General features: G+C 39.0%; 1 protein-coding gene across 1 annotated transcript in view; it reads right to left on the bottom strand.

Moving 5' to 3' along the window:
- Positions 1-13,893: 13,893 nt before the first annotated feature.
- Positions 13,894-27,807, bottom strand: part of TG (thyroglobulin) — a 107,418-nt gene continuing 93,504 nt past the window's right edge. The window contains exons 8-11 of the mRNA XM_044684388.1: positions 18,349-18,483; positions 16,858-17,048; positions 14,311-14,505; positions 13,894-13,982 (exon numbers count right to left, since the gene is read on the bottom strand). Of these exons, the coding sequence (XP_044540323.1) occupies positions 13,894-13,982; positions 14,311-14,505; positions 16,858-17,048; positions 18,349-18,483 (610 nt within the window). The remainder of the gene's footprint in view (positions 13,983-14,310; positions 14,506-16,857; positions 17,049-18,348; positions 18,484-27,807) is intronic.

Genomic DNA, 27,807 nt, shown 5'->3' with positions numbered 1-27,807 from the left:
TCTTAGTTTTGCCTTCTGGTACCATCAGTATAACTCTACTCTCCCTTACATCCCACTTGATGATTCTTTAAATATTTGAAAAAAGTCTTATTCTCCAGTTATCACCCCCTCCTCTGCCTTTCTTCCCCTTCTTTCCAGAATAAATATTCTCAGTTCTTTCATTTCCTCCAGACTCTCTATTATCCTGGTTATTGTCTTCTGGACTTGTTCCAGGTTGATTCATGTCCTTTCTAAAATTTGAGATTCAGAACCAAGCATAATACTCCCTATGAATACTGTGAGCATTGCTCTAATAAGGCAGAGAGTAGCACACTCATAAGGCTCTTAAAAGGACATCTTTAAAAATCTTAAATTTCTAGAGGAACATAAGCTATCATCATTTTTCTTTGGTCACTAAACTTGGATTTAGGTACAATGTCTTGGCATTTATTTCCCAGTTTCTTCTTCTCTGGACATCCTAGTCCAAAAAAAGTAACAAAACCCAAACATATTCTAGAGTCTATTTCAAAGGTGAGAGGAAGACTAGTGTGGAGAATGAAGTTAGCTAGGATCCAGGAAGACCTTAGTTTAAGAAATATCTCCATTATCTACTGTCTGTGTGACCCCAAGCAAGCCACTTAACTTCAATCTGCCTCAGTTTCCTCAATTATAAAATATGGATAATAATAGCATGTATCTTTTAGAGTAGTAAGGAAATGAGGTAATATTTATAAAGCACTTAGTATCATTCCTGATGCATAGTAATCGTATTATAAGTAATAGAAAACAAATATAAAAAATAAAATAATATAAAATGAAAAAACCTTAATAAATGTTTATTCCCATCTGTTCCTATAAGCTCAGGACATTTTATATAGAAAATGTTAGGTTGAATTGAATTATGTTTCTCGAATGGACTCTGTATACCTCAAATTGCTACACAATGATATTATTTTTATTCTCATCCTTCTCACATTACATTTGATGCAGTTCTGATAGAAATAGCCTTGAGACCTTATCCTACTATTGTTCTTTTACAGTCAATGTTTGCTGGATTTAAAGTATGCAATTTTTTAAATAGTTGAATAAAAGGTTTGGGATATGATGATGGTTATGAAAAATGAAAATAATTTATTAAGTGGTTACTATGAATTAGGCACTTTGCTAGGCCTTTGGACTTCAAAGACAAGTTAGAGATAGTCTCCACCCTCAAAAAATGTTTATTCTAGAATAGAGAAGACAATACATATTGTGTATTGGTGGCTAGGGAAAGGAACTTTGGTTTGGACAGTCATCAGGTGGGTGAGTGGAGCCATAAGGGAGATCATCATCTTGTCCCTTCTCAAAGAAAATGGTGGTAGTGATTTAATTACTGAGCCCTGAGCAAAAGTGAAAAAATGTGTAGGATAGCAGGAGGTTGGAGAAAGAGTAAAATTACTGGAGTGAAGCATGCATGGGGTCTTTCAGTTGCCTCCCTCCATATAATAAATTCTCACTAATAAGAGAACGTGGCCCCAGGATGAGAGTTCTAATAGCAGCAGTAATATGGTGGCATGGGAGGAAGATAGCTAAATATGAATGGGGTCAAGGGCCAACTAGATAATGATAATATGTGTAAGGAAATATAATGGCAGCCATGTTGAGTCAAGGGTGATAGACAGTTACCTGCTTAGAATGCAGAATGAACTGAGCTTGGCATTTGCCTGGCATGAGCCAAGGCAATTAGGCTTGGTTATAAAAGGAACAGATCTGAACCCAGCTTGGTCTCAGTTTGGAGATATTTGGGTGAAGGTGGATAGAGTTTAGGCATAGCTTATACTCTCTTTACTCAGCAACCGGCTCTTGCTAACAGACTGACACAACTGTGTTCCATCAACCTCTGTTTCCTGATTTATAATCACCAAGAAGATCTGCAAAGATTACTATCATTCAGCAAGGTTAAGCCTTGACTCAGGGCTGAGGCCAGTCAAGCCTCAGCTAGGCTGTCAGTCAACCAAGATCCTTGAACAACAATATTCAAGTGAAGATTCAACAACAAATTATCCATTATAGATCTACTTAAGATTCCCGATTCCCACTTTCCATCAATTACTCAGTTCCCCTTTCCCTAAACTCATCAACTATTAAAACCATCTTTTAAGGAATCACTTGCCTGAGAGTTCTCAAAGATCTGGTGAGGCTTCAGTTGTCTGAGTCCTGTGTCAACTTAGGAAAGGGATTTACTTCAATATTCCTTAAATCAACTTCTTGAGATCAAATCCACAGTCAGAACAGGTCAAACCAATTAATTAGTCTTTATAGATAAATAACCAGATCTATAGTGAATCAAGTTAAGAAATATAGCCATCGACATCAACTTACAGGGCTGGATGAGGGTTAGCTGTGTTCCACTATTAGCTGATTCCTAGTTCAGGCTGCTAGTCCTGGGTTACTGTTAGCATCTTGGGATTGGAGTAAGGAAATTCCACATATTCTTCTTTAACATCAGTTGCATTGGGTTGACCTTTTGGGTTCACTACCATTCCTAGGTGTCCCATTAGGACTCAACAATCTCCAATTAATTCCTTCCCAAGATTGAACATAACACATGTCAAAAGTTGGGCAATCAACAAACATTATTAAACTATTAAGTGCTTACTATATGCCCCTTGGCTACCTCACCATCTAGTGCAACCAACCATAGATTACAGTAAAAGTTCAAACATTTTTAATCTCTTTGTTTAAATATAGAATTTGATATATATTCTATGAATATTGTAGCCTTTGGCAACCCCAGATGGAGAAAGAGGAAGGTCCTATTAAAAGGAACTCTTTCCACACAGTCCAGGTTTACTTAACAGAATCACCAGAGAACTATTAACTTAATTGCTTTACAAAAGGATTTATTGTAGCATTCTTTTAAGGAGCAAGATTTTCTGATGTAATTAATTTAGGATTAAAGTGTTTTACATGGGATTTCTCTACCATATATAACTTAGAATTGTCTGATCAGAATGTTGATTGTTGTGCAGAAATGATGTTCTTCCTCAGTTTGTCTCATTATTATTTAATATAGAAGTGTACTTCAATAAGAATTAGTACATTGTAGTGGATAGAAGACCAGACTTAGTGTCTACTGTATCCTAAACTAGTTCAGTTGTTTCATTCCTGTCCAATTCTTCATGACCCCATCTGAGGTTTTCTTAGCAAAGATACTGGAATGGTTCATCATGTCCTTCTCCAGCTTATTTTACAGATGAAGAAACTGAAGCAAACAGGGTTAAGTGACTTGTTCAGATAGTTAAGTATCTGAGGCCAGATTTGAACTCAGGTATTCTTGACTCCAGACTTGAGGTTCTCTCCGCTATGCCACCTAGAGAGAGTATAAATGAGGGAATCACGGACATGTTGGGATGGCAGAATAATATTTCACTTTTCTTTAATGCTTTAAAGTTTACAAAGTTCTTTCCTCACAATATCCTTGTCAGCAGTGTTGGGTAGCGATTAGAGAGAGATGACCCGGGATTAAAAGGACCAGGGCTCGAGTGCCATAGGGGACACATTGGTTATGTGACCCAGGACCAGTCATGTGTCCTAGCCTACTCTCTCTAAGATGAGAATATTCAGAGGAAGTGTGGATCAACATGAGTAGAGGAAGTAGGCTTCGTTTCCTCCTCCTCCTGCACCTTCTCTGTCAACCATTGCCCAAACTGGAGAAACTCAATCCTTCGTTCTCCAGATTGGTAACTGGCCAACCAAAACGTTGTCTTAGAAGGGGATCCAGGCAAGTTTCACTTCACACCTGGATCAAATGTACAGACTTCTTTTCATATTCCTTCCAGTGTCCCTTCTCTTTGATGTTTGTCTTGATCCCCAATGACCTCTTCTCCCCCCCAAGTCTTTCAGCTCCCCTCTTTATGTATTGTCTTCCCCTATTAGAATGCAAACTCCCTGAGAATTAGGTTTATTTTATTTGCTTGTATTTGTATCCTCAGTGCTTAGTATAATACCTAATAAACAATAAGGGCTGAATAAGTGCTTTCTCTATCTATGTCTGTCCATCTCTTTATCTCTCTCTTCCTCTAACTCTATCTTTCTTTCCCTTTCTATGCATTTCTTTCTTTCTTTCTTTCTTTCTTTCTTTCTTTCTTTCTTTCTTTCTTTCTTTCTTTCTTTCTTTCTTTCTATCTATCTATCTTTTTTTTAAATCCTTACCTTCCGTCTTGGAATAGATACTGTGTATTGGTTCCAAGACTGAAGAGTGGTAATGGCTGGGCAATGGTAGTTCAGTGACTTGCCCAGGGTCTAAGGTCAAATTTGAACCCAGGACCTCATGTCTCTGGGCCTGGCTCTCGATCCACTGAGCCACCTAGATGTCTCCTCTGTCTATTTTTTTAATTTATTTTTTAAACCCTAATATCTTTTATATATATATATCCTTCTATATTGATTTTTTATTTGCTACAGGGCTAGGCAATGGGGGTTAAGTGACTTGCCCAGGGTCACACAGCTAGAAAGCGTCTGAGAGGAGATTTGAACCTAGGACCTCCTGTCTCTAGGCCTGGCTCTCAATCCACTGAGCCATCCAGCTGCCCCTCTGTCTATCTATTTTAATGAAATCACATGTCTAGTCTCGTATCTAGTCTTTTTTTTTAGTAAAAACTTATTAAAGTCTTTGATCACATCTTAATACATTATTATCCCCATTTTTCAAATGAACAAACTGATGCCTAGAAATATTAATTGGATGTAGCCACTGTTTGGGAATCAGAGATATAGACTTAGTTCTCCTGTCTCCAAGTGTAGGGCCTTCCCCATGCCACCATGCCACCAGGTGATTGGCTGATGTCTTGTAGTGTTAAACAGATTTCCTTTTTGTTCTCATCCTTGTCACTGAAAAATTTCAAGACATTGCAGAGTCTTCTTGCTTGTTATAGTTGATGACCAGCTTAATTGATATGACTGAACCTTTATAAGATGATTAAGAGCTTTGATTTTGTCAGGATCTTTGCTCTCAATATATCTTCTCATGCTTTGAGACTGAGATCTGTGAGTTAAAGTAAGAAGTTTTAGGAATCTGGTATTAAAATCTAGGTTGGCAGGGAGGGGTTAATAACATAATGGTTCAGAATAATGGCATTCCAGGACTAATGATGAGATCAAGACTTGGCCTGGATTATTCTAGTGGCAGATAGGTGGGGACCTGGATTTAATTTCAACCCATCCAATCCAATCCAAATTCAATTAATATTTACTCAGTGTCTGCTATGTGGAAGACCCTGAGCCAAGTGGAAATTACATTTTTCCTTTCTTTTAGGCATTTTCAATGCCTTTGAGTTGGGCGGGAAGGTTACAACATATCACGAATAAGAATGGTATAAAATAGAATATGACAGGGGTAAAGAAGAAATATGAACAATGCACTCTTGGAAAATGTGGGGAATTCAAGATCACTTTCAGCTGAAGGATGAGGAGATGCAGAAAAAAATAGATCCTAAAGGAAAAGAAAGATTTCAATAGGCAGAGATTTGGTAAGAACTCATTCCAGGAATGGGGGAGAACCTACAGGAATTTAGAACAGGATGAGATTGGGGTCAACTGGAATAGTTCTATTTTGTCTGAACATAAAATAATAAGGGGAATGGCCTGAAATAAGGTTAGATTCAAATTTTGAAGAGCCTTAAGTGCCTACTATAGGTGTTTTTTAGGCAACAAGGACTGAATAAATGTTTTTCAGTAAGTGCATAAGAACCAGGGGTTAGGGGGGATTATTTTGTCTGCTGTAAAAGCAGCTGAGTGGCATAATGGATAGAGAGGCATCAGGAAGATCAGTTTTCAAAGCCAGACTGTGATATTTATTAGTTGTGTGACCTTGAGCAAGTCACTTTATCTATGTTTGCTTCAATTTCAGCTGGAGAAGGAAATAGCAAACCACTCCAGTATCACCAAGAGAACCTCAAATAGGGTCACAAGCAGTCAAAAAACAACTAAAATAGAAGGACATTATAGCTATAGCTATCAAAATTAAATTAGATGTCATTTGCAAAGCACTTCACACAGTGTCTGGCACATAGAAAGTACTACCTACATGCTATTATTATCATTGTTATTGTAATTATTGTTGTTATTATTGGAGGGGAAAGACTGGTGACGGAGAGAACAATTAGGAATCTATGACACTAATCAAGATAAGAAGTAGTGAGGCACTGAACTGAAATGGTGGCTGTGCCAGAGAAATGGATGTAAAAATAATTTGAAGGTAGAGTTGACAAGACTCAGAACTGAATGGGTGTGAAAAGTAAGGTAAAGAGAAAAGCTTTAGATGACGTTGAGATGTTGATCTAACATTTTTGGGAAGATGGCGGTAGAGTCTACAGACCAAAGGGAGTTTGGAGAAGGAGCAGGTGTAGGGAGAAGAAGATTAGCTCAGTTTTGGACTTGCTGAGTTTGAGGTACTGTTAGGTCAGCCAGATAGCACTACCCAGAGAGCAGTTGGAGATGTGCTCCAAAAAGAACTCAGGGAGATAGACATAAATATTGCAATCATTTGCATAGAGGAGACAATTAAAACCAAGGGAGTGGATAAATCAGCAAGGGAGAGTGGGCAAAGAGAAGAGGTTGGCAATCAAAAATCACAGATTTGCAGAATTTCTGGGTTAAAAATGTCCACAGTAGCCAATTTATCCATCTTATAACTTAAAAAGAATCCCCTCTTCAACATATTTGACAATGGGTCATCTAGCATTTGATTAAAGATAAATAGTGAACAGCCCACTTCCTCCAGAGGCATCCCAATCTACTTTTTGACATTTCTCATGGCTAAAAAGTTATTCCCTGACTTCAAATTGGTCATTTTGCCACCTTTACCCTTCACCTTTTTTGCCAGTAGGGCCAACAGAAGAAATCTAATCACTCTTCTCCTGACAGCCCATTAACTACTTGAAAACAGTTAAGATTCTTCTCTCAATCTTCTCTAGATTAAACATTTCCAGTTTCTTTAGCTGAAATCCGGAGGGTATGAACTTGATGTCCTTCACCAACATGGTTGCCTTCCTATATGGAAAATGGGAAGGGAAATAAAAGAAAGGAGAAAAAGGAAAGCAAGAAGATGAGAAGAAAGTGATGAAGAAGGAAGGTGGGGAAAAGAGGGCATATGTGGAGGAGGAGAGTAAAGGTGAAGGAAGAGGAGGAGGAAAGAGAAAGGGAAGGCCAGGAGGATCCATTCAGGAATACTCCTACTGAGGGGCTAGGATGAAGACACTGAATAAAATTGAGAAGAAATGATCAAGAGAAAATCAGGAGAGAAAGTATCCCAGAAACTAAGAGAATATTTATAAAGAGGGGATTCACAATGTTGATCACCACAGGAGAGGATGAGGGCTATGAAAAGATCACATGCCTGGTAGTTTTTAGGTACTTGTGTTTGGAGGGCTCACTTTTTGCCGTTTTATGGACAGAAGCCAAATAAAATGGCAGGTAAAGAAATTGATAGTGGGTGAATATTCATTCAGGTACCAGAACTCAATAGATTTGAATCACTTCTTATCCTATTCTATTACCTTAGAGTCTATTCCCTGTACAATTTCAGTTGGGTTTTGGAAGATGACTGAATTCCAACTATACCCTTCCCTACCCTACCCTACCCTACCTGACTCAGGCACAGTTTTATTGATTAGGAATAATTTATGGTTATACTATTTTAACACTCTAACCCTAAATCTCTCTGAAGAACTTTGGTATCCAGTTGTGATACGTGAGAGATGCTGGCCCAGGACAATGTAGCACGGTGTGCCCACATTAAAGAAAGCACTGGGCTCTATGAGCAAAACAGAGTTGCAATAGCTCCAAAGAAATGGGAGATGTGCAAATTTAGAAAGGTCTCTCTCCCAAATGTTCGTATGGGCTATCTGTGTGTGCCTGACCTGTGATAGAGCCTTCCAAGCTCATACTGGTCAGATCAGGCACAGTCAGACACACTGTACATCCATCGATCCCAACATAGTGATGCCATTTTGGACCTCTTTGAGTATGAAGGACAACAACCAATGAACCTTCTAACCAGTCTTTCTGCAATCAGGCTTAGGCAGTATTCCTTAGAGCAAAGTTTATTGAATTTGAGGTCAGAAGACTACTACTACTACCACCATCACCACCACCACTCCTCCTCCTCCTCCTCCTTCCCCTCCTCTTCCTCTTCTTCCTCTTCCTCCTCCTCCTCCTCTTCTATTCTTATTATCAGCAACAGCAGCAATTAGTTAGACTTAGAACTTATCGCTCAGCGAAGTCAAATTTTCTCCCTTGCCCTTGTGTTGCTCCAGAGGAAATGGGAAGTTTTGAAATTCTTCATTTTAAAAATAAACTTGGTTTTGGATGATTTTTAAAAGACTTTTACAGCTTTAAATCCTATGACTTACGAATGATGCAGGGAGGAAGTAAGCTTGGTCAATCAAGACAGATTTTCTTGACATTTGACATGACCTTGACCTTTAACAGAGGGTACAAGAATTCGGGTTCTTGCTCTTTGCCAATCAAGGAATGAATTTTCTTTTTAAAGACCTCACATTTTGTACCATTTATATGACAATAAATCAGGTGCTGCCCTGTGACATCAGAGGAAGCAGCTGTTCAGGAAAAAAAAAACAAACCACTGGGCTGAGGAGCATCAGGAGACCTGGATTCAAACCCCTACTCTGTCACAAATAAGTCATGCTAACCCTCCCTCCCCATCATCTCTGGGCCTCCTCTTCTTCTTCAGATGAAGAATGAGATTGTTGGACTAGAAGACTTTTAGAGTCCAGGTCTGTCATTTGATGGGTCCAAAGGGTAGAGACCTGTCTGGTGAATGGTAATTTTAATTGAATTGGTCACATTTATACCAGGCTTGTCTTTCCAATTAAATTGCATTTGTCATGACAAGGGCCATATCTTACATCCTTACAGTTTTGTATCCTCTCCTATTAACCCCCAACTTACTTTCTTGATTTCTGAGAATCTGACATTGCAAGAAGGACAGAACTTCTAAAACTTGGGAAGCTAGTGAGGCTGACATTTACATCTCACACCATGACATTTAGGGATGTTTCCTCTCTGTCTCAAAGCACCATTGGGTAATAGAAAATGTTCTGGACTTAGGTTCAGAAGAGCTGCTCTAGAATGTATGAGCTGTGTGATCTTGAACACTTAACTTCTCTGGGTCTCAGTTTCCTCATCTGAAAAAAAATGGATCCTAGGATCATAGGTTTAGAGTGAAAGGGGTCTTACATATTTACCAGCCCAGTCACTGGCAGCTAGGTGACACAGGGGATAGAGTGCAAGGCTTAGAGTCAAGAAAACTCATCATCTTCCTGAGTTCAGACATTTACTGACTATGACCTTGGACCCGGTTTGCCTCAGTTTCTTACCTGTAAAATAAGCTAGAGAAGGAAATGACCAACCATTCAAGTGTCTTTGCCAAGAACACCCCAGAGGGGTTCACAAAGAATCAGAAATGACTGAAATAACTGAACAACTATTTCAATCCCTTCATTTTATGAATGAGGAATCATTTATTTTAAAATGTTATAAATAAAACATAGGTCTTCTCCTTGGTTCCACCTCTGTCATTTGGCCTTTTTTTTACTTCAGGTATGTTTGGTGGGCACTCCTCAAGGATATCGGGATGTGGTGACCAGACCATAAAAGGGGCTGACCCATATCTGGCAACTTGGTTTTGATTGTGAACTAGGAATAGGTTGCGTCCTTCTCATGCTGGGACTATCTAGGTCCAGTGTTTTATTAATCAACCCAAAGAACTCCAAGGTACAGGGGAATTCATGATATTAATAATCACTCATGTTTGTATAATATTTCCAATATTAAAAAGTTATTTATTTATAACATTGCAGTGAAGTCATTAGTGAAATTATCTGTACTTTATAAATGAAGAAATTGAAGTGCCTAAATTGGGATTCAAATCCAGGCCTCCTGGCTCATCTAATGTTTTCTAGGCTATGTTAGGTTTCAGTCATGTTGGCCAGGCACAAAAGAGAGGGCACCACAGAGCCATAACTAAGATAGGATGACTGGGGCTTTGCCCCAGGGAATCGACATTCAAGGGGATATGCTTCTTCCCTATGGCAGTTCTCTTCCTTTGGCTGTGCCACTGTCTCTCCACAGAGATGGCCCCTTTGCTAAGACCTGGACAATGAATATATTGTCAATGTAACTCCCTCGTTCCATGATTGCGCCCATTCTGGAAAGATTTCCCAGTGTCCCTCTGTGTCTGAAAATTGGCAAGGCTTGCATTAACTGGAACCAGGTCAGTGGTGGTGGAGCCAGTTTAGCCCTGAGTTCCCTAAAAGCAGTTTTAGGATATTAATTCACCTTTCTCTCCCTTTCTACCTACCCCCACCGAAACCTCCCCCTATCCTCCAATAGAAGAATTTATTCTAGGCGACAGAATTCTTTATGATAGCACTGGCATACTATGCCCCTAGTGCTGACATCATGTTCCTTGTGTCAAGACATGTCCACACTCAGGGACTCTTCAAATGGATCAAACACATCCTGAGACACTTGGGGCACTACAGCTGATGCTCTCTCTATTGGCTCTTATTCTCAGCACCAAGTCTAGCCCTTTAAAAATGGTCAGCTTGGAGGTCCTAGGTTCAAAGCTGGCCTCAGACACTTCCCAGCTGTGTGACCCTGGGCAAGTCACTTGATCTCCCATTGCCCACCCTTACCACTCTTCCACCTAGGAGCCAATACACAGAAGTTAAGGGTTTTAAAAAATAAAATAAAAAAAATAAAAATGGTCAGCTCTCAATCAGTCTTGCTAAAGGAGGGGGTCAGCAAGCAGGGAAATTATCCTCTATTTTCCTATTCAGTTGTTTTGGATCATGTCTGACTCTTTGTGACCTGAATTGGGGTTTTCTTGGCAAAGTTACTGGAGTGGTGATTTGTCATTTCCTTCTCTAGTTCATTTGACAGATGAGGAAACTGAGGCAAATAGGGTAAAGTGTCTTGGATAATTCCGAATAGGATATTTCCCCCAAAGACTTTAAACAGGGAATTTCCTTTAAAGTAATGACATTGGGGAAAGACAGGAACTTAGTTTATCGATTAATTAAGTCAGGTTAAATAAGTCAACATTTATTATGTTTGGAGAGCAGTGGGATATGACTTGACCTGTAATATATGAACTTCTGTTCACCAGCTCTGCTATAATAGGGCTTTTCTGAACTTGACTTTGAGATGTATTCTTCTGTGATTTCTTGTTTTTTTCTTTTTTTCTTTTTTTTTTTTTTTTTTTGCAACAACAGATTTTCATTCTCGGTTATGTTCCACTTAGATTTGTACTAATATCAGGCAAAGTTTTGTAAATAAAATCTTAGCACTACAAGACCTCACAGATTGGGCCATCTAAATAAGAAAGCTTTCTATACTGTTCCTGACTTCTTATTTTTAAAACCCTTATCTTCTGTCTTAGAATCATTTCTGTGTATTGGCTCCAAGGCAAAAGAGTAGTAAGGGCTAGGTTAAGTGACTTGCCCAGGGTCACACAGCTGGGAAGTGTCTGAGACCAGATTTGAGCCCAGACCTCCCATCTCTAGGTCTGCCTCTCAATCCACTGAGCCACCCAGCTGCCCCCATTCCTGACTTCTAGAAAATGTTCTTCAATGATGCAAAAGCCACTATCTCTCAAGGCTTCCCATTTTATTTTTGGAGAGTTCTGATTAAGGAGTTTTGCCACTTGGCAATGTCCACCATTGGTGCTAGAGTTCTAAATAAGTTGGATATCCTTTTCACGTGATAATCTTTCAAATATTTGGAGAAAGCTATTATATTTGATGGGTCATCTAGACCAACGATGGTCAAACTACAGTTTGAGAGCCAGATGTGGCCCCCTGAAATGTTCTATCCAGCAGCTCAACATTATTCCTAATCTGTCGAATGCAATGAGTAGGATACAATACAATGAAACTTGTAAAGAGTTGCCTTAGAAAAAGACTGACAGATGAGCATTTCCTTTCCTTTGGGCCCCTCTTTAAAAAGTTTGCTCATCACTGATCTAGACTATACATTCCTTTAACAAAAATGCTGAGTCCCCAATAATTAAAAAAATTGATTTTATATTTAGATCACTTGGTTTTACGTTCTTACATCATACTGGTTTGCCTTATCTACATGCACTCTCATTTGTCATCCTTTCTAATATCTAAAATATAGCACCCAGAACTAAAAAGAGCTTATTTATAGATGTGGTTTGACAAGGTTAGAGAGTAGTAGGACCATCACCAATCTTCTTCTAGATCCCTTCCAATTTTAAACCAACCAATCAACATCAATTAAGCACCTGTTCTGTGCCAGGCATTGTGCTACTTAATAAGGATATAAAAAGAGGCCAAAATTGTCCCTATATCAAAGAAACTTACACTATTAATCTACGATTCCATGAGCCCTCAGGCTTTTATTCCACAAATGGGTGTCTAGCCCTGGCTCCCTGATTTTGTACTTGTGAAGCTGATTTTTAAAACACAAGTGTTAGACTTTATATTTATTTTTATTAAATTTAATATGAATACACAGCCCATTCTTGTAGCCCGTCAGATATTCTTGGAACAAAATTTGGTCATCCAAATTGTTAGTTGTCCCTCTCAGCTTCAAGGCTTCTACAAATCTGAGCGGCAAAGCCATCTGTGCTTTTATCCTTGCCATTAATTAAAAAAAAAATAAACAAAAAGGGGCCAGCTTTGAGTTACAAATAAGGAAACTAAAGCAGTTAAATGACTTGCTAGTCACCCCCAGCATTCAGGAGCAGAACTAGGGCTCTCAATGACCTCATCACACTGCAAGCTAATGCTTTACTCCTGATGAGGTGGTTTCATACCCATCACCTTGTCTGACCTTTGCAGTAACTCCATGAGATCAGGGAGCAGGAAAATTATCCTCTATTTTCCTCCTCAGTCGTTTTCAGTCATGTCTTACTCTTTGTGATCTGATTTGGGGTTTTCTTGGCAAAGATACTGGGGTGGCGATTTGCCATTTCCTTCTCCAGTTCATTTTACCGATGAGGAAACTGAGGCAAATAGGGTAAAGTGACTTGCTCAGAAAGTGTTTTAAGTCAGATCTGAACTCAGGTCTTCCTGACTCCAGGTCCTGTGTCCTACTTATCTGTCTCAATTGATCCTCTATTTTCACATGAGGAAATGGATTGGGAGTACTTAGATTATTTTCTCACAGTCTAAAGCAACTGTCGGCAACCTTTTTGGCCATGAGAGCCATAAATGCCTACGGAAGGAGGAGGATGGAGGCAGAAGGCGCTGGAATATGGGGTGGGGGCTGAAGGCCCCCCCGGGGCACGTCCTGGGGCTCTGCCCTGACTGGCCAGTAGGGAGGTAGAGCCAGATATGGCTCGAGAGCCATATGTTGCAGACCCCTGGCCTAAAGGCTAACAAGTGGTCATTTAGGGGCTGTAGGGCAGCACCCTAATTCCCTGATCTGTCTTCATTCTACTATATCACCTTTCCTGATCAAACACAACTGTGATGGGATCAGGGAATGTAGGGAAGCTATTTGCCTCAAAGCATGATGGGAGAATGGTGGACAAGACTTAAAAAAAACCACTGAGGAAAAATAAGTCATTGTAATAGGATAGATATTATAGATTATATATCTTAATTATCAATCAATTAATTATTACATTTAATCATTAAATTAAATAATCAAATATGATTAACTAAAATAATCAAGATTATCTTAATAGATAATCTCTTTTAAAGAAATCAGACTCACAATTATTATTTGTTTATGCAAATTTATTTATTCACACATGATGAATTGTTATCAGAGACATAATGGTAGTACAATAAGGGGGGAGAATGAGAGATGATCTTTATAGCTATGAGAAATAGCCAAATATGATATAAATCACGGATTCTCAGTGTGACATTCTGGTTATTTGCTGTAGCTTTTCTGGCCCTCCTCAGGAACACCAGGGCCAAGCTCCTCTTCTGCCACCAATGGCTGCTGGTTCTCAGCTTCACCTGAGGGGGAAAAAAAAGAGGGGAAAACAGGGAATTATGTGAAGATTTGGAATCAGACTTGGAAGACCCTCAGAAAAGAAAATGTTGGAGGTAGATGAGACCTTACAACAGAAAATGGCAGAATATAGAACTTTGTTATGTCAGAGCTGGAAGGACTTCAGAGATCCTACATTCTGAATTCTCATCATACAGACGGAAAAATGGAAGCCCCAAGAGCCCGAGGGATTTATTGGCTTATTGTCACCCAGCTACACGAATGGCAGAGCCAGAGTTCAATCCCAGGACTTCTCATACTTCTCATATTTCGTCCTGCACTCTTTCTCCTCACTGAACCCGTAGCCATTGCTCTCTTCAGTTTGCTTTAATGTCTGCCCAGGCAGAGCCGAGGACTGGCTTCCAGTCCCAGAAGTGGAGGAGAAGTCATCCTGCCCACCAACAGCCAAAGGCAAATGGCGCCCGACGTAGCTGACCAGAAGGCAAACCTTTCTGGGGACGGAGATGGCCAGGAAGGGAGTAGGCAGTGCTAACACCATGAGGATGCAGCAGATTGGCTTAAATGAACAGGCGGTTATTCATCTCATAGACCCACCAAATATTCGGTTTGATTCACTTGATGGGTAAAGTATTTAGGGATTTCTCTGCCCTCTCTTGGCAGTGGATAGAGGACCAGGTCTAAAGCCAGGAAGTCTCATCTTCCTGAGTTCAAATCTGTCCTCAGACACCTACTAGCTGTGTGACTCTGAGCAAGTCACTTAGCCCTGGTTGCCTCAGTTTCCTTATCCATAAAATGAACTGAAAATGGCAAATCACTCTAGTATCTTTGCCAAGAAAACCCCCAAAAGGGGTCACAAAGAGTTGTGTATAATTGAAACAATTGAACAAAATTTCTCCTTCCTCCACTTTTTTTTTTTTAACCCTTACCTTTCATCTTAGAATCAATATTGATTCCAAGGCAGAAGAGTGGTAAGGGCTAGGCAATGGGGATTAAGTGACTTGTCCAGGGTCACATAGCTAGGAAATGTCTGAGGTCAGATTTGAACCCAGGACTTCTCATCTCTAGGCCTGGCTCTCAATCCACTGAACCATCCAGCTGCCCCCTCCACCTTTTCTTTAATGAGCTCATATGAAGATTTCTCAGGAATACTTTCTGCCACCTTGATGCCTTTGCTCCTACAGTTTCCAGCTTGAAGCCCTTCTCTCTCTTTTCTATTCATGAATTTCCATTTGTTGGGGCAGCGTGGTGGCTCCTTGGACAGAAAGCCAGGCATGAAAATGGAAGGTCCTGGGTTCAAATCTGGCCTGGGACACATCCTAGTGGTGTGACCCCAGGGAAGTCACTTAACACCTAGTCCTTTCAGATCTTTTGCTTTGGAATCAATACCCAAAATTGATTCTAAGATGGAAGGTAAGGGTTTAAAAAAAGAAATCCTACTTGTCCTTCTAGTCCCAGGCCTGGGCTCTTTTCCTCCATGGAAAAGTCCTTTACCAGGCCACATGACCACAGGAATTTGAAAATGAATGGATCTTCAGAGACCATCGAGTTCTAATTGATCTTACAGATATGGAAACTGAGGCTGGAGAGGCAGAGTAATTTGTCCAAAGTAAATTTCAAAGCCAGGATTTGAAGTGATCTGATGTCTTCTGACTCCACATCCAGAGTTCTCTCCATACCCAACCCACCTCAGAGTTCCTTCCCGCTGCTTTCAACCCTTAGAATCACTGCAGAGAGAACCACGCTTAGTGATTAGTAAATGAGGCAAAATACGCAAAGTGTTCTGCATGCTTTGAAGTGTTCTAAAAAGGCTAGTTATCCTTATCGTTGTCATCCTCATTTCTAGACTCACAGAATGAGTTGAAAAGGAGTTCAGAGATCATCTCATCTAAATGAGGAAACTGAGGTCTATCTCGGGAAAGTGACTTGCCCAGGGTCACACAGCCAACTAACACAGAGCTAATATTAAAACCTTTCACTGGTACAGAACTTGATGGTTTTATAGAGGAGTTTTATAACCATTTTATGATTTGATATCACAACCCACTTACATAGTTATGCTGGGGCAGCTGGAGACCTGAGTTCAAATCCAACCTCAGATACTTGTTTTGGGATCCTGGGCAAATCACTTAATCTCTGCCTGCCTCAGTTTCCTTTTCTGTAAAATGGGGATAATAGTATCACCTACCTCTCAGGTAGAGTTTGTGAGGATAAAACAAGATAATGTTTGTAAAATACTTAATAAACCTTAAAACTCTCTACAAATGCTGCAGTTATTTTTTAGCTGTTGGCTGTTTATACCAAGTTGGAAAGTCACCCCTACGGAATTGATGTGAGTCACTTGAGGACTAATCACCTAAATTTGGAGAGGCAGATTATGAGGCTGACTAAAAGATCAAAGACCACTTACTAATTCATGGAGAGGTTGCAGGGACTGGATTCCCAAACTTTGTTCATTATTTATTTATTTAATCCCCACCCACCCAATCATTTAATTATATAATAAGCAGATATTATTTATTTATATAAATTTTCTGTTTGTTATGTCTATTATATTTATTTTATTATTTATCTTTAAATATTTTAAATATTTAAATAAATTTAAATAAATAAAAAATAAAGTATTTATTATATTTATTTAGTATATTTATATAAATTTATATAAATAAAAATATAAATAATTATTCATATTATCATTTAAATAAATAAATATTTTAAGTCCACTTATTTATATCTTTATTATTTTGTTTTTATTTTTTATTTTGTGTCCTCAGCACTTAGTACAGTGCCTGGCACATACATAAATGCTTGTTCGCTTGACCTGGTGACAAGACTAAATGAATATCCTATTTCAAACTGAGTCCCCACACTCAATACATTTACCTGTAGATGCTTTCAGTGTTTGGATGTACTTGGACCAGAAGGAACATTCGTCTTTTTTCAATCCCTGGTGGTTTGGAAGTCCAGGACTAAATTCTTTATAGTTATCTCCATTAGTGTGGGGTAGGAATTCTGGCCATAAGGCTGTAGTCTCTAGTACCTTCCTTGAGAAGTCATAAGGATAATTGGGATTTCTGGGTAAAAGAAAAATAAAAAGGTGTCAATTACTGAGGCCATTAGAGATCTTCTGGTCCAACTTTTCATATTACGAATGAGGAAACTAAGGACCAGAAAACTGAGGAGCTGGTTGTGGTGGCACATACAATCTCCTAGCAGGGCTGAAGCTGCTGGATTGCTTGAGCTCAGGAGTTCTGAGCTTCAGTAAGACCAAAGTGATTCTGTGTGTACACTAATCCTAACCCTAGTACCAATATGGTTTCCCTGTCTCTCTCCTCCCTCCCCCCCCCCCCCCAAGAAGTTGGGATCCACCTGGTTGCTGAAGAAAGAGTAGACTGGTTTGGGTTGGAGATGGAACAGATTAAGGCTTTTATGCTAATGGGATGGGCAGTGGGACTAGAACCATGAATTTCCACTGCATGTCTACCCTAGGTGTGATAGGAATGACTGCCTAAAAAGAAAGGAAAGGAGGGAGGGAGGAGAAAAAGAAAGAAGGAAGGAAGGAGGAAGGGAAGGAAGGAAAGAAGGAAGGAAGGCAAACAGAAATTATTAGCTCTTGGTTATATAGACACAGTGGTAGCAGAAACAGTGCAAGAACTACATATTTTATATTATACCATTTAGCTATCATTACCTTCAGAAGGAGACAGTTGGGTGGCACAGTGGATAGAATGCCATCTTTCTGAATTTGAATCTTACACGCTATATAACCTTGGACAAATTGCTTAATCTTGTTTGCCTCAGTTTTCTCATCTGTAAAATGAGCTAGACAAGGCAATGATACACTATTCCAGTATTTTTGCCAAGAAAACCCCCAAAAGGGTTCATAAAGAGCGGGACATGACTGAAAATGACTAAACAGCAACAATAACAAATCCTCTGTAAAACTGGTAATTTTATCCTCACGTTAACTCATTCATTGGGCTGTGGCTGAATTAAACAAAGGAATATACTGACTTCGTGATGTGTTTAATTTTTCCTAAATTCGTTCTTTGTTTGTTTGATTTCATATCTGGGTCACCATCTGTCAGTGAAAGAAAACTTCTGAATTCTCAGTTAGAGCATGAATGGGTGTGACATAGTGGGTTTAGGACTTGTATTTTTCCTCTGAGAACAAATATGATATGCACAGCCTGGGAGGACATGAAGGGGCAGGCACCCTGGAGACCACCCTGACTCTGACTTTGACTGGCTGAAAATATGGTCCCTTGAGGTCAGGGCTGGGACTTTTTTGGTCTGGGGGAATGCTGTCTGCTGCTCGCTATGGGACCGAGCCTTAGAACTGCCCACAGCCACACAGGAAGGTTGTATGCTTACCCTGTCTTGATGAAATTGGTGAAATACTGCATTATTTTCAATGACAGGTTTTTTTCTTCCAGAGTAAACTGCTGCTTGTACTGAGGATGGAAGGGTAGTCCAAAGGCGTATTGGACATCAGCCAGCAACTCTAGGCTGGAAAGTAGATTAAAAAAAAAGCAGATTAAATAATTATGGCATATAATTATAATTGAATACTACTATACTGATCACATAAGAAAATATTTGGAAAGCCCATAGTAGCTAGTATATAAGTGCCTCTCTTCCCCCTTTCTCCACCCCATTGTGCCAGAATACTCAACAAAGGGGATAGTTTCAGAGAAACACAACACAGAATGAATTAAGAAAAACCAGAACAATTTATGCGATTGCAACAATATTATAAAAAATGAACAAACTTGAAAGATTCCATTCATTGACCAGTCATGATTCCAGAGGTCCAATGGTTAAATTTGCTGCCCTCTTCCTGAGCAAGAAGTGATGAAATCAAGATGTGAAATGAAATGTACATTTTGGGATGTGGTCAATATGGGGATTTGTTTTATTTGACTGTATATTTGTTATAAAGGTCTTGCTTTTCTAGATGTTTTGGGGAAGGGGAAGTAGGATGGAGAGAAAATTAATTCTTGTTATTCAAAAATTATCTTTCAAAAGGAAACAAGAATAGGATGAAAAAGTTTAAGTTAAAATTATTTGATGGTTTTCCACTTGAAAATTGAATTTCCACTCCTTATTAATTCAGTGATTGAACTTTATCAATAAATCCAATGATTAATCAATCAATACGCATTTTCCAGGTTTTTATAATGTGCAATGCAATCTTCCAGGAGCTAAGGACATAGAGATGAAGAATAAAACTATTCTGATTTTCAAGAAGCTCATATTTTAATGTGGGAGAGAACAAGTAAGTGTATAAGTATATTTCAGAATTTTAATAATTTTTTAGCCATAGTCAACTCTTTATGACTCCTTTTTGGGGTTTTCTTGGCAAAATACTGGAGGGGGTTACCATTTCTTTCTCCAGATCACTTTATGAGATGAGGAAACTGAGGTTAAGTGACTTTTTCAAGGTTAAATAGCTAAAAAATATCTGAGGTCAGATTTGAACTCAGGTCTTTCTGACTCCAGGCCCAGTGGTCTATTCATTGTGCCATTTAGCTACCCCTATATATGATGATGATGATGATAATATCTAGCATTATATAGTGCTTTAAGTGCTATTTTTAAAACAAAATACTTTAAATATATGTTAGTCCTCACAATAATCCTGTTATAAAACTTTTATTGTCATTTTATAGATGAGGAAACTGAGGCTGACAGAGGTTAAGTAATTTGGCCCTATTTTTGGACTTGTAATCACCGACAAGTGTTCCATTTCCATATTCGTGAACAATGAAATTTCATTCTTATAACTTTTTAACTCTTACCTTCTGTCTTAGCATCACTTCAAAAACAAAAGTACAACAATGACTAGGCAATCGGGACTAAGTGACTTGCCCAGGGTCACATAGCTAGGAAAGTGTCTGAGGTCAGATTCGAACCCTGGACTTCTGACTCCAGTTCTGGCACTCTCTCCACTGTCCTACTAGCTTTCTCTCACCATAATCTGTTAACAGTCTATCTTTTTTGCCTTATGACCTCTAATCCTTTTAATACTGGAGACAGGATTTGAACTCTAGTCTCTCTAAGTCAGCACTGTATAAATAGCCCCATACAAAGGAGCCTTGGGACAGTTATTGGAGGAGAAATTCACTTTGCAAAACTGAAAGTGCCTGATATAAGTCACTGATATGGAGAAATCCAAGCCAGGAAACTCCTCCTATCCATGCAAACCAGTACTTCTGCAATTTTTTATCTTAGCCTGGGGCCACTGAGAAATTAGGTGACTTGCCAAAGCTTACGCAGCCTGCACAAGTTCAGAGGTAGGACTCTAACTCAGATCTTCCCAAGTCTCCAGCCAGATATCTCTCTGCTAACCCACAACTACTTCTGCTTACGCAAATGTGAATTATGAAAACAACTTTAGGTGGCTATTATTAGGTATTATACTAATTACTCCTCTATATAGTCCTGGAAGATCCAAAGTATTTTCCCCAGTTTCCTTGAATCCCCATCACTATCCTAGAAAAGTATGATTCTGCCCATTTGATAAATAGGAAACAGACTCAGAAATGTTGGAGAATCTGCTTAAGGTCTCACAGCTCATAAATGTCAGTGCCAAGGCTAGGATCCAGGAAATCAGACTCCAGAGTCTTTTCTTTGTGCACTTTGTGCTTAACACAGTCCCTGGTACATAGTAGGCACTTCATAAAAGCTAACGATTGATCCACCACAGGATAGGCTTACCTGGAGCACGGAATAAATGATCGCCAAGATCTTTTCCTATTTACTACAACATTCTGTGGTTCCAGGAACCTGTTCTTTCTCCACTTCCCCTAAAACTAGAGCTGTTGGCTGAAGACTTCAACATATATCTCAACATTAGTTACTGTATGTATTCTCTGACTTCCTCTTTGTATCTTTCTTTTTTCCCTCTAGCTCTCTGTCTCTCCCTTCTATCTCTCTGTCTCTGTTTCTGTCTGTCTGTCCTCTGTCTATCTGTCCTCTCTATCTGTCTTTTCTCTGTCTCTGTCTCTGTCTCTGTCTCTGTCTCTGTCTCTGTCTCTGTCTCTGTCTCTGTCTCTGTCTCTGTCTCTGTCTCTCTCTCTCTCTCTCTCTCTCTCTCTCTCTCTCTCTCTCTCTGTCTCTCCCTTTTAAATTAACCACATTACCCTTGTAGTTTGATCTAAGGGATGTTCTCTCTCATTAAAGTATGAGCAGGCATCCATCCATAAGGTATCCAGATGTTCTTCTCTGGCACATGCAGAGGATATAACGATAATATTAATGTAATCTAATAAGAACAACTCACATTTATGCACCAATTTGAGATTTGTAGGCTGTTTTCCTCGCAACCACCCTTTGAGGGAGGTAACATTCACATTGTTATTTCCATTTTGTAGATTTGGAAACTGAGGGTGAAAAGTTAAATTACTTCCCTTGGTCACACAGTAAATAAGGGTCAGGATCTGAACTAAATAAAGTCTTTTGCCTTCATATTCCAAGTTAATCTTAGGGTCGAATGAGTGAATTAATGAATGGCAAAACACATCTATTGAGCTTATACTATGTGCCAAGCTCATCCTAAGTACGAATACAAATACAAAAGCCTTAGAGAATTACCCAGAGTACTGAAGATTGACTGAGGCTCTTATGTCTATGTCAGAACCCAGGTCTATCTCTACTATGCTATCGTGCCTCTTTACTTAGGATATTATAAATTAATTGAGGGGCAACAATGTTGAGAAGCATTGTAGTTTAATGGAAAGAGCACTAGCCTGGTATGATGAGCCCTGAGTTCTACTTCTAGCTAGAGGTATGAGCCTGGGCAACTCATACCACTTCCCTAGGATTCAGTTTCCTCATCTTTAAGAGAAAGGATTGGATGAGATGATCTCGAGGATTCCTTGCAGTTCTAAATAACATTCGATTTTTTAATTTTAATATTCTGTGTCCTAAGGTCCCATTTGGCATTAACAATCCAAGATCTAAGTTCCATTTGAGCCCAGGTATTTTGCGTTCTAAAATAACTTTCTGGATTAATAATCCGTGTTCTAAGTTCCCTTTGAGCCCCAATATTTTGTGTTCTAAGGTCCCTTACAGTGCTAACATTTTACAATCTTCAAAGAAGATCAGGAATGGAAACCATTTTGAGACACTTAGAAGAAACAATGGCAAGCAGATATATAATCATGTCAACTCTCCATTCAGAAACTTATAGAGATTCCTTATTACCTCCCAGATCAAATATAAAAGCCTCTTTTTTTGGCTTTGAAAGCCCTGGCCCCTTCCTACTAGTCTAGTTTTCTTATGCCATACTCCTCTCAATGGACTCTGGAGGCCTATGACATTGACCTCCCTACTGGTCCTTGAATGTGACACTCCCATCTCCCAATTCTGGGCCACTTTACTGGTTATTCCACATTGCCTAGAGTTCTCTACCTGCCTATCTCTGCCTCCTGGATCCCTTGGCTTCTCCCAAATCTCACCTTTTCTTGATGTCACCTGATGCTAATGCTTTTCTTCAGTTGACTTTTTTCCCAATTTGTCCTGTATGTAGCTTGTTGGCACATAGGTGTTTGCAAGTTGTTGCCTCCATTAGATTGTTTGCTGCTTGCAGCAGGGATGGTGATTTTACCTTTCTTCCTGTCCCTAATACCTAGCACTGTGCCTCCTTGCACCTGGTAGGAGCTTTATAATAGCTATTTGACTCACTGACCGACAAGCAGCAACATAGCTAAAGATCATCATTCTTAAAAATAAGTAAACTATTTTGTGTTACTTAGAAAGCAATGAGACAAATGGTACACCTAATATTCCTCTTTGCCTGTCAGTCTCTCACCAAGGGGACTGTCTCCCTCCCCTCAACTACCCTGAATTCATTTTGTGTGTGTATATGTGTGTGTGTGTGTGTGTGTGTGTATATACCTTTAGTTCTATCCATAGTATATAAAGATCATTATAACTCTATTTGTAAAAACAGGTATAGTTTTATATGTATCTATTGCTATTAAAATATCTAGACCTCTATGTATCCATATATAAAATGATCTATATAAATTTATCTACCTATATATATTTATTTATAAAGAGAGATATAGAAAGCATTTAGGTGGCTCAATGGATTGAGAGACAGGCTTAGAGGAGGAAAGTCCTGAGTTCCAATTTGACCTTAGATGCTTCCTAGCTGTGTAGTCCTGGGCAAGTCACTCAACCCTCATTGCCTAGTCCTTACCACTCTTCTGTCTTGGAACCAATACTCAGTATTGCTTCTAAGACAGAAGGTAAGTGTTAAAAAATAGAAATAAATCTATATAGACCTCTATGTATATACATATCAAAATCTAAATAATGTTTTTCCATTAGATCGGGATCTCCTTGAAGGCAGGAACTGCTTCATTTCTGACTTTGTATCCTGAGAATTTAGCACAGTGCTGGAAACATGATATACAGAAAGTAAAGTCACTCAAGGGACAAGAGGTCAGGGGTAGGGGCTACCTTGTCAGTCATATTTGATCAGAATCTCTTCTCAGTTTCAGGATTCCTCAGCCTTGTTATGAAACAAAGTCCAAAGACCCATTGACTCTGAATGTCCTCTACTTTCCCCTCTTGGCCTCTACTGGTCAGGAAGTCTGTGGGAAGAGCAATTTACTGAACCATAAAAGCTGAATCTGATATGACATCACCAATAGAGAAGTACTTTTCACTGGCCTAATGTTGACCCTCTCTACTTCCCATGACCTGAATACATATCATCATTCTGAAATGATTTCAAAATCATTGAAAGGTATTTTAGAGATTATCTAAGATCACCCCACCATTTTACTTACTTGGGAAATGAGGCAGAAGGAAATGAGTTGTGAAGTCATACAGATAATGAGAGAGAGAGAGCAGAAGTTAGAGTTTAATTCTTCCTCCTTGTTCAGTGTTCTTTCCATTGAAGTTTAGGTTTTGGGGGGTGCCAGGCCCAGAGGTATAGGGCAGTCTTTCAATGGAGGGAGTATTTCATTATCTTTCTTTACTTAATCCTCACATAAAATCTTATTTGTGTGGGGACCCTATTCTCCTTGCTACTGAACTCAGTGAAGGATCAGAGATCACTAAGAGAGGATATGGCAGAGTGGGTAGACCTTGACTTGAAACGATTTATTCATTGGTTCAAATTCTTCCCCTTCCCCTTACTGGATGCATGACCATGGGCATGTTATATGGTCTTTTTAGCCTCAGTTATCTTATCTTTAAAATGGAGATGATGAATATATATATATATATACATATATATATATATATTACTTGTCTCAACAAGGTCAGTGTGAGGTTCAAGTGAAATGAGGTATGTGAAGTGCTTTGCAAAATGTAAAATGCTATTAGGTCAGTTATTAGCATGTATTTCCATGGTACAATCAGCCCTGAGTATTAACCTTGACATCAAGTAAGTTCACAATAAATATTTATTGAATCGTATTTTCATTTGGGGCAACAGACCAGTGGAATAACTCTGAAAGAAGCAATGTGGTGTCTATCTATCTATCTATCTATCTATCTATCTATCTATCTATCTATCTATCTATCTATCCATCTATCCTTCTATTCATCTATATATCTATCTACCTATCATGCATCTATTATATTTCTATGTATTCACACACATACACATTTATACATACATATACCTAAATACATGTGCTCATAGTGAGGAAGCACACTGCATAGAAATTAGGAGTTAGCAGACTTTAGCCTGAATCTGTCATTAGCTGGATATGTGATAAATAACCATCTCTCTGGGATTCAGTTTCTCCATCTATAAAATGGGAGGATTGGACAAAATGACCTTTAGTGTCCTTCTGACTTTATGTCTGTGATACAGTTCAGAAGGGAAGAAGATTCAAAATGTGGGAGATATTTCGGGAGGAAGAAACCAAGGGAGGTTGTGAAAATAGGAGGAAATGTTTATGAGAACTGAGTGGCTGCAAAAACACATAAATAAAAATTGTGTTTGTGAAATCCAGATGGGGGAAATAGGGTTTCTTTCCTCTGCTCCCACTAATTCATCAGGTGTTAGTCAAATTAAATAGTCTGTTGCAGAGTTTCCTGTAAACTTATTACACTAGCTTTATATAACTCTAGTTAGCCAATGTCTATTCCACTTGTCCTTCCCTTCCTCCTCTCGGTCAAGGAGTCTGTTTGAGGAACAACACGAGGAAACAGAAAACACAGCTTTGGTAAAGTTAGAAAGATCAAAAACAAGGGAAGAGAAAGCTAAAGGATTTGTTAGAGGCCTGGATGGTACACAAGGGTCAAATGGAGGACAAGCCCTGAATCTAAGCTGCCCTCTTGAGACTTCAAATGCAAGCCTTTCTATGAATAAGATTTTCATTAATTTTTGAATGTTAATTATGAGCATAATATAACTGAAGGGCCATGTGGTATCCAGAGAGCTGGCTGAGGAGTCAGGAAGTCCTGGACTGAGTTCACATCCCATTTGACTGAGTGACACTGGGAAAGCCATTCAATATCTCAATGCCTCTCAATGCTTCAATCGATAAACATCTAGCCTACACAGTACTATAAGTCTATGACTTACAAAGAAAGCGTCGATCTCCATTGGCAAAGTAAGGAATACTGACTCCATTTTACAGGTATCTCTTCATCATCTGACTAGATCTAACAGGGATCTTATTTTGATCTCTCTCACATATTTCAAAACTTTGTTATCAGAACATTTCAGCTAATCTCAAAATTTTTTTCCATTTGGTTTATCTATGCTGACACTTCACTGATGAGATGTTTTGTCTTTTTTGTATTTGTATATGTAGGTTCCTCCACAAAAGTCCAACTCAGGTCCTCTTTGGGGTGGGGAGAGGGCTGATCCTATCTTCCATAAGGCTGTACAATAGAATGCAGCCTCTATAGGTCTTACCAAGTTGGAAAGACTTCAGGTCCAGGCTTGCCAATGGACTTTGTGTCTGTTATCCAAGGACCAGCCTAGTTCATCCGCCTAGACACTAGGAGATGAATTCTTGGGCATGGCCATGGATTGGTGGTCCAGGAAATGAATAAAATTCCAAGCTGTCCCTTGGTACTGTGAGCCCATTCTGCTTCTACCATGAGGTTGGTAGAATGACAGGAAAGGGGCCTGGGTCAGAAACCTTAAGCCTCACTCTCTTCTTAGGCTATCTAAAAATGCTGGTTTATTTAGAGGAAAACATAGAAGGAAATCACTCCAAACAGGAAGGTTAAAATCAGCATTGGTCAAAGAGAAGATAAATTGGAGAATGAAACCAGATGCCTAGGAGGCTCTTTAGGCTGAGTCTGCAGTGGTTCCCAAACTTTTTTGGTCTACTGCCCCCTTTCCAGAAAAAATATTACTTAGCCCCCTGGAAATTAGTTTTTTTTAAAAATTTTAATAGCAATTAATAGGAAAGATAAATGCACCTGTGGCCATTACCGCTTTCCTGGATCACTGTAGCACCCACCAGGGGGCAGTGGCGCTCACTTTGGGAATCACTGGAGAGGAACACATCTTATTGGGATGTTGTAAAGAGAATTCCTCATCAGGTGGAGTTTGGAAATGATGGTCCTGAGGTTTTAAACATTCTATCACCCTCTGAAACCTCTGACGTTCCTTCTGACCCTCTAATTCTGAGATTTTGTAAAAGGTTTAAAGCCTATTTGTCATATCTGATGTCATTTCAGCTATTTTTAAAAAATAAATTTCTATTAACCATCTAAAAAAATATCACCCACATTTCCCACTCTATCCTTTCACTTTTACCAACTTCTCCTAACCTGGAGAGTTATATCCTTTAAAAAATAAAATTTTTACTTATATATAATGTTCAGCAAAACTAACCAAAATAGCCAAAAAATCTAACAGTATATCAGTGTTCTACACTCATAGTCCACCTCTGCAAAGAGTCAAAGGAAGATGTCAGACCAGTTTTTTGAGGATTGGAGAAGGTGCTTAATAGTAAAACTCATTTTAATTCCTAATTACTCTAGATAGCCCACCTGGACTACTTGAGTCCACAAAAATTTTTTTTCCTCCTTCTGGCCCAACCTATAAATACATTCTCACTCAGGAGGCAGCTAGGCAACTCAGTGAATAGAATACTGGGCCTGGAGTAAGGAAAACCTGAGTTCAAATCTGACCCCAGACACTTACTTGCTGTGTCACTTAATCTTTGTTTGCCTTAATCTACTGAAGAAGGAAATGGCAAATAACTCTGGTGTTTTTGTCAAAAAAGAAAAAAAAAAACACAGGACAACATGATCTTCAAGGTCACAAAAGATCAGATACAACTAAATAACAAAAACAACATTCTAACTCATGTAATTTTCTAATTGTTATGTGTATAAATCTTGCCTCCTCAACTAGGTAGTCAGCTCCTTCTGGACAGGGACCATATGGTATACATACAGGTATCCCTTCCACATAGCAGGGATTAGGGGTGCAGTACCCCTGTGATCTGGAAAATCTGCATAAAAATTTTAGCCTTCCCTTTGTACCAGAGAAGAAGCAAGGCTGATTTTTTTTTTCCTTTTCTTTTATGAGATGTTTACAGGACCTTCTTATAAAAGTTGGGTTAAGTATTTGGTCATAGGCAATTACACATTTCTGAATTCCTAAACTTTTTTTTTCTATCATCTGCTTGTCTTTATGTGTCATCTGTGGCTTCTGCAAAACTCTCAAAGAATTCCCATTTAATTTCTCATGCTGACTCACAAAACATCCAAATTGCAATGGGACAAGTTACAATGTGGAAAGGATTCCTGTATTTCATGGGCTTGGAAAAATCTAGATTTAATCTTAGCTTTACAATGTATAAGGACAGCTTCATGTAACAACAAACTGATCAT

The sequence above is a fragment of the Gracilinanus agilis genome, chromosome 1 (genome assembly GCF_016433145.1).
Source record: "Gracilinanus agilis isolate LMUSP501 chromosome 1, AgileGrace, whole genome shotgun sequence".
In the NCBI taxonomy this organism is placed as follows: domain Eukaryota; kingdom Metazoa; phylum Chordata; class Mammalia; order Didelphimorphia; family Didelphidae; genus Gracilinanus; species Gracilinanus agilis.
Note: the sequence above shows the minus strand (reverse complement) of the source record. Positions and strands in the feature narration are given on the sequence as shown.